General features: G+C 51.4%; 1 protein-coding gene across 1 annotated transcript in view; it reads right to left on the bottom strand.

The window, feature by feature from the left end:
• Positions 1-1,418: 1,418 nt before the first annotated feature.
• OLFM2 (olfactomedin 2) overlaps positions 1,419-11,518 on the bottom strand; it is a 61,512-nt gene continuing 51,412 nt past the window's right edge. The window contains exons 2-6 of the mRNA XM_024745875.1: positions 7,029-7,178; positions 5,107-5,253; positions 4,635-4,854; positions 4,194-4,300; positions 1,419-2,578 (exon numbers count right to left, since the gene is read on the bottom strand). Coding sequence (XP_024601643.1) covers positions 1,901-2,578; positions 4,194-4,300; positions 4,635-4,854; positions 5,107-5,253; positions 7,029-7,040 — 1,164 coding nt within the window. The 5' untranslated portion in view covers positions 7,041-7,178 and the 3' untranslated portion in view covers positions 1,419-1,900. The remainder of the gene's footprint in view (positions 2,579-4,193; positions 4,301-4,634; positions 4,855-5,106; positions 5,254-7,028; positions 7,179-11,518) is intronic.

Here is an 11,518-nt window from a genome sequence, read left to right as displayed (position 1 = left end):
CCCAATACAAATTGGAGGGATGGGGTGCAGATGTTCTAGGTGCCCTCGCCCTGTGCCTGGTTTTTGTTTGTGTGTTTGTTTTTTAAAAGCAGGTACAGAGCGAAGTGCCTCTCAAGGTGCTTATCCAGGAATCGGTTCTCTTCAATGTCGAACTTGTTAATTTAAATGGAAATTAATTGCTTTTCTTGAAGATTTCTTTAAAAATTGGTTTTAAATGAGTGCATTAGGCAGTCGCATTTATTATTCATTGGTTTCATCGGCAGTACGGCCCCAGTGTCCCGAGTTCCCGGAGATGCCATCACGGAGCGGACATGATTTAATCAGGCCATTAATTAGAGACGGGGAGTCAGGGAGGGAGGGTTCCTCCCAGAGGAGCAAGCTTGGCCTCCGTGGCCTCAGCAGGGGCGGGGTGGGGGGGGTGTTGTCTGGGCCTGTGGGCTGTTTGCACAATGTTTCTGCTGGAGATTTCAGGGGGGCCGTGTGTTGGGGCGTACACGGGGGTAGGGAGTGGTCAGCACTACCTTTGTTCCCGGCCACAGCTTCAGAGGCGACTGTCTCCCCCATCTCCTTGCAGTCTGTCACCCAGGCTACCAAAGATCTGGCTAAAATAAAGCCTTCATTTTGTTTTTCCCCTTCTATGACCCCCTCCCACCCCACCTTAGTCACACTGCCGAGGTTCCTGAGGACTTGGCCTTTGCTTACTTCAGTCTCTTCCCCACGCTCTCACACACCCCCTTCCCTTCCTGTCTCTGATACTTGCTAACTTTGCCCGTCCTTCCCCTCCAGGAGCTCCAGTCCCCATGAAGGTCCCCACGTAGGTCCCCACGTCAGGGACTATCCCTGCCCAAGCCTGGGCACGGGGCGTGGGTGTGTCCAGCGGCAGGGCCCCCATGCACTTTCAGACTTGCTATCTTTTTTTTAATCAGCTAACTCAGAACAGGTGCAACTCATACAAAATGATTTTGATGTTACAAAGAAAAAAGCGAAGAAAAAGGAAAAATTCTGTGTGCTACCCTCTCATACCCATATTCTTAAAAGCAGCCAAATTGTTAAAAACCCATTTTAAAAGTTGCCAGATGGGTTAGTGATGCACCTGTGTGATCAGTGAGTGAAAAAAAAAACCAAAAAACAAAACAGTGACAAAGAGTATTCATTTGAGGCCAGTCTTCATCGTTGTGATAGAGTTCTTGGTTATCTGGATCATGTTGTTTGAAACAAGTTTGGATTGGGTATCCTCTCCTCTCTTCCCAAAGGGCTCTGCCAGGGCCCTCACCCACCCACCCTCCAGGCTGGGCTTACCTGCCCCTGTTCACAAAGCTTGTGGCCTGGGACAAGAGGACCCAGCTGGGGTGGGCCTCCAGGCTCACCCTCCACCTGGCCTCTTCTGCCCCTTCCAGACACACAGAGCCGCTGAAGCATCAAATGTCAAAGGTCCCGTTTATTCCAGCAACCCGGAAAGAAAAGGTGTAAATAAAATAAGAAACATCCATGCACTCAACTCCTTGGGTCGGGAGGAGGGGACGTGAAGCCAGGAAGAGGAGGACTGAGTGGGACGCAAAGAGGGAAGGGAGGGAGGGAGAGAGACAGGCAGAGATAGCTGGAGAGTCACATCGATCAAAAGATAGAGAGGCCTCAATAAAAAGAAAGCGAAGTATCAAAATCAGAGATCAATAAAGAAGAGACAATACTGAGAAAACGCACTGACAAATAACAGAAGCAGAGAATGAAAGCTGGGCGCAAAGGTGGAGGGAGAAAAAACAGTACAGGAGGGGAGAGGGAGATAGAGAGAGAGAGAGGGCAGGACAGAGACAGAAAGATAAATTTGCAAGGACACAGGCGGAGTAGAAAGGGCTCCCGTGGCCCTCGTGTGGCTGTGTGAGCGACGACGCGACGGCAGCCCCTAGGGGCCCCCAGCGGTGCTGATGACGTGGAAGAGGGTGACATTGTAGAGCACCTGGTGGCCATTGTTCCAGGTGTAGAGGGCCCGCTCGCGGGGGTTGTAATCCAGCATGGAGATGTGGGAGTACTGGTTGTGGAAGGGCACGTCTGTGTACTCGTAGCTGGACGTGTTGGTGAAGTAGGCGAAGTAGACCTTGGCCCCGGCCAGGTGGGAGTTGGTCACGTAGAGCACGCCACAGATCATGAAGGCCTCGCCGGCGCTGCGCTTGGGGTAGCCGGTGTCCCAGGACCGCACGACCTCGAGGGTGTGCGGGTCCAGCCGGCTGACCACGATGTTGCCTGCGTTCTGGTTGGTGGTGTACACGGCCCAGAGCCCACTCTCGTCCACCATGAAGTCCATGTCCGAGAAGCCACCCCAGGAGTAGGGGAAGGTGTTATTGTAGCCGGCCCCAGGGAGGCTCCTCTGTACCAGCACAGAACGCGAGCGGAAGTGGTACTTGACCACCACGTTGCTCTGGTACTTGTTGTAGAACAGGGAGCCATTGTACACCACGTGGCCCGTGCCTGCCCACGGCTGGGGCAGCAGGTGTTGGATAAAGTTCTGGCCTTTGATGAAGTCTCCCAGAGTGCGGAACTCCAGGACCCGCCGGCCCTTGTAATAGCCATCCATGTACCAGACCTACAAGAGAGCCGCTGGTCACTGGTGGACCACCACCAATGACCCAAAGGTCCCAGCAGCCACTCAGGAATCATATGGTCATTAGGGATCAACAGTCACTAAGTGGTCATTACTCAGTCATGGGATGTCCAGTGACCTTTCATGACCGGGCATCATCCCAGTGACTGGGATCACTCGGTCAGGGAGTGCTACTGGTCTCAGACACTCAGAGGACAGTGCTCGATCCCCAAGAATCGGGGAAATTGCAGTCCCTGGTGACTCACTGGGCCTAGGAGTTCACTGGTCATCGGATATGGGATGGCTAGTGGTCATCAGGCTGCCCTTGGGTGATAAGAGGTCACGTGAATCCATCGCCCGTGGGTAATTCCTGTAACCACGAGGTGACCGGCATGAACGTCACCATCCTCTCCGTCAACGTCTTTCGCTGTCACTGTGGTATTAGCGTTTGCGAGTGCCCTTACTCATGCTGGTTATTGGGCTAAGCATCCTAAAAACTGTAACGCTGATGTCATCATAACCATTTTGAAGATAAGGAAAACTGAGGCTCAGAGACGTTAAGGAACGTCCCCAAGTTTCCCAGCTAAGAATTGGTGGAAGCAGAATATAACTCCAAGTCTGAGTTCTTTTTTTTTTTTTTTTTTTTTTGCCCTTTTGTCTTTTGGGGTCTTTTCACCATGCTAGCTAGACCAGTATAGCAGCCCCTAGCCACACGTGGCCATCGAGCACCTGAAACGTATCTAGAAGATCACTGTGCGTGTAAAATACACACCCGGCTTCTAAGACTTAGTATGAGAAAAATAATGTAAAATATATTATCAATACATTTTTATATTGATTGTATATTGAAATAACATTTTAGATGTATTGGGTTAAAGAAAAAATATTAATTTCACCTGTTGCTTTTTACTTTTTTTTTTTTTTTTTTTTTTTTTTTTTTTTTGGTGCCTTGTGGCTTGCGGGATCTTAGTTCCCCGACGAGGGACTGAACCCACGCCCCAGCAGTGGAAGCACCAATCCTAACCACTGGACCACCAGGCAATTCCCCCCAAACCCAAGCTCGTAACCCCTTGGTTGAACCACCATGATGCCTGGGAGGCCAATGATCACAGTGGGGCAGTGGCTATTTGCGACCTCTAATCTATGACACTCAATGGCTGCCCAGTGACCAACATCCATCACTAGGATAGTCACTAGGCAGTTAATAGATGATTCCCGTGGATCAGAGGTGATAGGCAATTGTGACCGTGGTGGCCACCAGAAATTTAAAGGTCATTGAGTGGTGCTGGTAGGTCCTAGTCCTTGGGAAGGCACTGGTCACTGGTGGTTACTTTGAGGTCAGTGGTCACTGGGAGCTGGTCATTAGTACTAGTAACCATTAGTCTCTATACAGTCACTGGAGGTCAGCTGACTTAGGGATTCACAGGGCTGGAAAGTTCTTGGTCACTTGGTGGTCGCTAGACAGTCAGGGGGAGGTCCAAGGGCCCTGGAGACCCTAGGACACTTCGGCCTACAAGATAATCATTGATGTGGAATCGCTTGGCACCTAGGGGCAGCCACAGGCTGTGTCTCCTCCTCAGTATAGGTTCTGACCCCTGGCGTGGGCCCAGTCACTCACCCGGCTATCTGCACTGGGGGCCATCGTGTCAGTCATCCAGGAGCCGAAGCGGGACCCCATGGCCCGAATGGTGATGGGGTTACTGACCCCCGTCAGCTTCCCACAGCCTGGGAGGCAGGAACAGGGGGGATGAGGGTGGAGAATGGGAACAGCACAAGGGAGGCAGGGCAAGGATGAGGTAGTGTGATCAAACTGAAGAGCTGGGAACAGGGGTGAGGAAGGACCCAGAAACCTGGTCCCAAGGTGGAGTGAGGTTGGGGGTGAGGGACTGGAAGTGTAGGGTCAGGAGTATTTCCAGCTTCTGGGTCTATTTTTGGCCTTGGGTAGGGAGGTCAAGGGTCAAAGTTTCGAAGTTAGAGGTCAAAACCATGCCCTGGGCACACAGAGGGTTTGGGGGTTGGGTGTGGAGGCCAGGGGTCAAGATCAAGCATCAAGGCATACCCAGCTTCTGGGCACAGGCGTGGAGCCGGGCCTCCAGTGCCATCACCCGCTGCTGCAGGTCCCCGTATCCGTAGGCGCCCATCTCCTCCTGGATGGTTGCAAGGCTGCCGGAGAGATTCCTCACCTCCTCCCGCAGGCGCACAATGGTCCTCATGTCCGCCTTGTACTGCTCCAGGACCGAGCTCAGGGGCAACAGCTCCGTCATCCTGTCCTTCATCTCCTGCTCCCAAGGTGGAACCATTGCTGACCCCAACCCCTGACCAGTGACCCGGACCTGAGCCCAGCCTTCAACCCACAACTTCACCCCTTATCTCTGATGCACACCTGGCCCTTGATATTCAGCCCACACTGGACCCTAGATCTGGGCCAGCCAACACTCGGTCCTTCCCAGATGTGACCCCCCACTCTGGGAACTAATGGGACCTATCCCAGTGCTTCTCTTGACCTCTGACCTGAATCCAGAAGGACCCACCTGGAAGCTCTTGGCCGAGAGGGACCCGTCGGCTGCCCGGAGCCTCGCATCCAGGCTCCGCATGAGGGTCTCCATGCTTCGCACGTACTGGAGGTCACGGTACGTCCGCAACTCAAGGACCTCCATGGACTGGGAGACGTTCTGAACCTAGGAACTTGGAGGGTTAGGGAGAGCCACACTCCTGTCCCCGTCCCCGGGATGCCACAGACAAGACCTGGCAGGGCCAGAGGCCAAACACCCAACCAACCTTCTCCTCCCAACCTTACCAGCAACCTGACCTCCCAATGGCAGGCCCAGTCCATCCATTGGCTACTAGTCTGGCCACCACCACCTCCCACCTCTTCCCTCCTCCCTGCTCTCCCTGCCTCCACTCTCGTCCCCAGCAATCAAGTCTCCACAGAGCAGCCAGACAGAGTTTTTTCTTTTTTCTTCTTTTTTTTGTTTTTGGCCACACTGCAAGGCATGTGGGATCTTTGTTCCCTGACCAGGGGTCGAACCCAGGCCCCCTGCAGTGGAAGTACGGACTCTTAACCGCTGGACCACCAGGGAAGTCCCGAGAGGGAGTTTTTCAAAAGGAAGATTGGATCACCTTCCCCTGCAGACCCCGCGAGCTGGTCCTGCCCCTTTGCCTGCCTACTCGCCGTGTTCATCCACTGCAACCACCAGCCCAACTTCGCTCACATAGATTTGAAACTTCTTCCGTCCTCAGGGCCTTTGCACTTGCTGATCCTTCTACCTGGAGCACTGTTCCCTTTGTCTTCGCCGCTGGCTTCGCCTCATCCTTCATGTCTCAACTCCAGCATCACCTCCTCAGAGTGGCCTTCCCTGATCACCCTGCCTTAAGCAGCCACTCGCCCTCTCCCCCTTACGTGGTTATTTTCTTTCCAGCTATGAGTACTACCTGGAACATTCTTATTCATCTGTCTCCTTTAGGTGGGATCCTCAGAGGCAGACCCAGTGTCTGGCTTGTCCACAGCTGAATGCTCAGTAAATACTAGATGCTCAATAAATACCTTTAGGCTAACTGAGGGAACTGAACTTCCCCTTGCCCTAACCTCTCCTAATCCAGACCGAGGGCCCCCTAGCTCCCACCTCCACTTGGCTAAGTTGAGTTCCTCCCGGCCAAGGTGAACTCAGAGGCAACACTGGATGCCTGTTGAAATACACAGACTTTCCTGAACCATTGTTCACGTGACACCTAGAAGTTCTCAGAAAGCCAAGAACCTGATACCCATCCTGGACGCCACAAAACATTTTTACGGTCATGGTCAACAATCAGGGGCCACCACATGGCCATTCTGCACTGTTGGGGAAAGCAGTTCCGGTGTCACGGGCAGGGCAGGATCCTACAGAGTTAATGGGTGGAAGACTCCAGTGCCAACAAGGGTCTCTTCCGTCCTCAGCTTCCTCCTCTACAGGATGGCGGTGGGAAGTTGCTAGTCCCTTTCAACACCGACATCAGAGGTGGCTAATGGGCAGTTTGGCTGGGTAGTGGCAAGAGACAGCAGCCGGCCTCTAAAGGGCACCGAAATATCCTTGGGAATGTATTGAATGGGGACCAGTTTATATCAACCACAATCAGAAGGGGAAGGCACCTTTATGTAAGTCTCTTGGGAGGGAGGGTGAGACCCTTCTTAGCAGGTGAGTCTGGCTGAGTGCGTGGTGGGGCCAGAGCTCATGCACCGAAGACTCAGATGCTGCCACTGGGGTTCTCCTTCCCTGTCCCCATACAGCGCTCAGCTTCTCCTCCAAAGAAAGCACTAAACAGATATTGACCGAAATATCCACCTGGAGGGGAGCCAGGTCATCCACCAGTTCTGAATAATCTGTTTGGCTAGATCTGGCCCCGGCTGACCTGGATGGGGGCAGAGGGCAGGGTGGGAATTGGGAGATTTTCACAAGGGAACCTGGAAGGTTCTTACCTTCTCCATCATCTGCCGCAGCTCCCGGCTCCGGCCATCGCGGGAGCAGGTGCTCTGCGCGGGGATCACGGCCGTGCAGATGCATTTTCCATCGGGAGCCTGGGCCGAGGTGTACAGCTGCCAGCCTTCCTCTGGGCTTTGGAAGAGGGTCTGCGGGGAAGTCGGAGTCAGAGAGTGGGAACCCAATGGGGGAATCACCCCATCACTCCTGGGAGAGAAAAAGGGCCCCGGAGAGATGACAGACGTCTTTTGCTGGACCCTTGGAATGTGCCAGACCATGTGCTAAGGGCCAGACGTGTGTGATCTCAATCCCTCCTCAGGGAGCCCCATTTTACAGATGATAAGACTGAGGTATGAGGGGCGAAGGAACATGGCAAGGAATTGTGGGATTTGAGCCCTTCCAAAGAGGGGAATTCATTCTCTCAAACACATTTGCGCACGCATGCAACAATGCCTCCATAACCACCATTAGAACATAGACTCAGACTCCTACCAAGCCTCAAACCTGAACATTCCTCTCTGCTTCTCAACCCACAGTGACAGACAGGTTCTGGATATATCTTGGGGGCCACTAAGCATAACTCTACTATTGTCATTCCCACTTCCACCAACCCCTGTTCCTGAGAAGAGGCAGGGTGATGGCCAAAGGGTGACAGACTCCTCACAGAGACCTCCAAGCCCTTGACTAAAAGGCGTCACTTTTAGACTCCTCCTAAACTAAACTTCAAGTCAGTTGATGCTGCTCAGATAATTCAGGGATCAATTATGGCTGTGCTTCCCAAACCATGCTCCTTGGAACCCTGGCAATCTTAGCAGGCATGCTGGGAAGACAGTACTCTGAGGTCAAATATGTTTGTGCATTGCTGAGTGAAACGAGTTTCTTTCTTTCTTTCTTTCTTTCTTTCTTTTTTTTGGCCATGCTGCGCGGCTTGAGGGCTTAGTTCCCCGATCAGGGATCAAACCCGGGCCCTCAGCAGTGAAAGCACAGACCTCCAACCACTGGACCACCAGGGAATTCCTGAAACGAGTTTCTTTAATGCAGGACTTATCAGAACCTTTGAAATGCTCATGTTCATCAGGGAACTGACGCTGGTTGTTCAGGTTTTTAAGGGATGCGTGTGTCCTATATGGCTCGTGTTCATCAGAGCCATATTTTCCCAAAATTATTAGAAAATATCTAGTGAGTGCCTATTCTATGCCAGGCATGGGTCTGGGATAGGGTCTAGGAAGAGAGAGACGAAGAAAGCATATCGATTGCTGCCCATAGATGTGGAGGAGACAGACATGAATTATGGAATCCTGCCATTACTTCTAGAACTATGCTGCAGTGAATGCTACAAAGAAAGTACAGAGAGTAACAGACCCTCCCAGGCTGAGGGTCTCAGAGGAGGTGCCCCAGGGAAGGGACAAGTAAGCTGAACTTGAGGGATGAGTGAGCCAGGAGAAGGGGAGAGAGGAAGGGACACTTCTGGCACACAAATTCTGACCAATACCTGGAGGGATTGGAGAAACATTGCTCAAAAAGCATTGAATCTCACTGGATGGAACGTGTTGGGCCCCCAGATCAGGCCCCCTTGAGCTTCCCCAGAACATACTGGAGTCAGTCACAAGTCCCAGTCTTTTTGTTTTTAATCGGGGGATGGTGGTCTCATTTGTTCAACAAATATTTGTTAAGCTCCTACTGTGTGTCAGGCTCTGTTCTGGACATTGAAAACATAGTAAACAAAACACAAACACAAAAGCTCCTCTAGGAGTTACTTTAAAGTGGAGAGCAACAGAAATAAATAAGTTAACACCAAGTATTTAAAGGGTTTTGAGTGCCATAGAGAGAAGTAAAGCAGGGAAGAAATGATGGAGGATGCTAGGGTTGGGGGGTGGTTAGGGATTGCAATTTTAGGGGCCCTGGGAAGGGCTTAATGAGAAGATGTCATTTGAGTAAAGACCTGAAGGAGGTGAGGGAGGAGCCACGAGGATATCTGGGGAAAGATGTTCCAGGCAGAGAGAACAGCAAGTGCAAAGGCCCTGAGGCAGGACCATGCCTGGTATGCTTGGGAAACATGGAGGAGGCTAGTTCAGCTAGAACAGAGTCACCGAGGCAGAGATTGTGCGCGGGGTGGGGGAGAGGAGGACAGAGATGGGACAGGGCCTTGTGGACCATGGGGAGGACACATTTTTGCTCTGAGTGAGGTAGGAGCCAAGGAGGGTTCTGTGCAGAGGACGGACAGGACCTGACTCAGGTGTTCACAAGCGCCCCCTGACTGCTGTGGGGGGGAACAGACTGTGGGTGTGAGGTGGCAAGGGTGGGAAACCAGGGCAGAGGTGACTGCAAGAGTCCAGGCAAGCGATGATGGGTGGAAACCGAGGAGATGGGAAGTAGAAGATGCTGGTCCTATCCAGAATGCATTCCTAAGACGGGGAAGAAAATCTGATAAAACACCAAGTGTTTTACAGAGAAACAAAGCTTCACCATCATGGATCATTTGCACAGCCGTTACTTATCACCCCGCAGAGGCTGTTCCCACGAGCTGTAGCAGAGATAAGCCAGGCTGTGAGTTATGAGCAATCCCAGAGACTCCAGCTGTTAGCCCAGCTTTTTCTCTCCCACTCAATAAAGGCTTTTTTTTTTTAGCTTATTGGAATGTGAGCAAGTGATATCACGGTACAGATGAGCTTGACTCGTCCACTAATTTATTAGAAAAAAAGAAAACATTCATAGATGCCATCTGAAACTATTGTCATTAGTCATTCTTTGAGCCTTATGTACACACTTCGGAGGTTGAGGGAACCCCCTCTTTACAAGTCCATGTTTCCCCGGCGGAGGAATGAAGTCACTCACCTTCCCAGGCTCCCTTGCACGCAGGCATGGTCCAGGTGGAGCCCACACTCCAGCCTTACTGCAGAGCGCCCAGGATCCCTCACTGCCAAGGGCTTCCTCGGGTGGTCCGAGCCCACCCTGCCTTTGCACTGGGCAGGCAGAAGCACCTCCCACCCGGAAGTCCCCACGGAGTTCGTGATAAATACCAGCCCTCTCGCCTCTCCAGTGGGAGAACTCTGGGGTGCCTGCTGCCTGCAGTTTCCCAGAGGATCCCATGGGGATCTGTGCTCCAGGTGCCCACAGTGGCACCATTAGATTGCCCTGCCTGGGTTTCCTTCACTTCCCATCTCCCTTTCGCCACTGGTTCCTCCTGGGATCGCCTCCCAGCTAAGTATTTGCACTCAAGTCCTCTCATCCAGCTCTGCTCCTGAAGAAGCCTGACCAAAACCAAGAAGGATGTCCTAAGACAAAAAGGGTGACCCAGAGGGGGAGGGATAAATTAGGAGGTTGGGATTAACATACACATACTACTCTATATAAAATAGATAATCAGGGCTTCCCTGGTGGCGCAGTGGTTAAGAATCTGCCTGCCGATGCAGGGGATGCAGGCTCGAGCCCTGGTCTGGGAAGATCCCACATGCTACGGAGCGGCTGGGCCCGTGAACCATGGCCGCCGAGCCTGCGCGTTAAAAAAAAAAAAAAAAAAAAAAAAAAGATAATCAATAAGATCTGACTGTATAGCACAGAGAACTCTATTCAATATTCTGTAATAACCTGTATGGGAAAAGAATCTGAAAAAGAATAAATATATGTATATGTATCACTGAATCACTTTGCTGTACACCTGAAACTAACACCACATTGTAAATCAACTAAACTCCAGTAAAAGATAAAACTTTAAAAAAAGGAAAGAAAAGTGATTCAGGAATGCCTTCCCCTTTGGTTCTAGGAGAATGCAGAACTAGCTTCACCTTTTTTCATGACAAATACAGTTCTTAAAAAACAAAGACAAAAAAAACAAAACCACGAACTTGAGTCCAAACATCTCCATCTGTGCTCCCCTGGCTCTGATCCCCAAGCAATTTGGATAGAACCCCCCGAAGATTCTCATTTGTGCAGAGACAAAGAAGCCCGGTTCAACATAATTAACATCCCCTTCCTACATTCTGTAGCGTGTGCTTTGAAGCAAACAAGCCATTTTCTCTCAACACACGAAATATTGAATTGTAAAAGAGAAGCATGATTTAAGCGGCACAGAGAGAAGGCCTCCATGGCTTTCCTAAAATAATTGTCTGCGTTGGACGCACCTCGCTGGAGTGTTCTCTGTAGCAGCGTAATTAAATGCTCGGGGTTTGGCTGCCAAATCTCAGCACGGCAAAGAGCCTGAGTTTCGCCCATCGGGTTCAAGTTCAAACACACAGTCAATTCATGTCCTTGGGAACCCACTGGAATGTCCTGGGAGGCTCCGTGTTTGACAGTCCAAAGGCCAGCTCTCCCAGACTGGGTTTAGCTTCAAACCAAAGTCACAACTTCTCAGAGTTCACACTCCTAGGGATAGAGAATGCCTATAACTAAGGGAAATGTTTATAACAGCAGGTGTAAGAGCCACGAAGCTCTCCCAGTACAGACACTTCTGATCTGGTGGCCTGTCTCACCTCACATGTATATACGTCCA

This window comes from Neophocaena asiaeorientalis, unplaced genomic scaffold (genome assembly GCF_003031525.2).
Source record: "Neophocaena asiaeorientalis asiaeorientalis breed wild unplaced genomic scaffold, Neophocaena_asiaeorientalis_V1.1 scaffold357, whole genome shotgun sequence".
Lineage (NCBI taxonomy): Eukaryota > Metazoa > Chordata > Mammalia > Artiodactyla > Phocoenidae > Neophocaena > Neophocaena asiaeorientalis.
The sequence above is the reverse complement of the archived record's forward strand: the minus strand, read 5'-3'. Positions and strand labels throughout refer to the sequence as shown.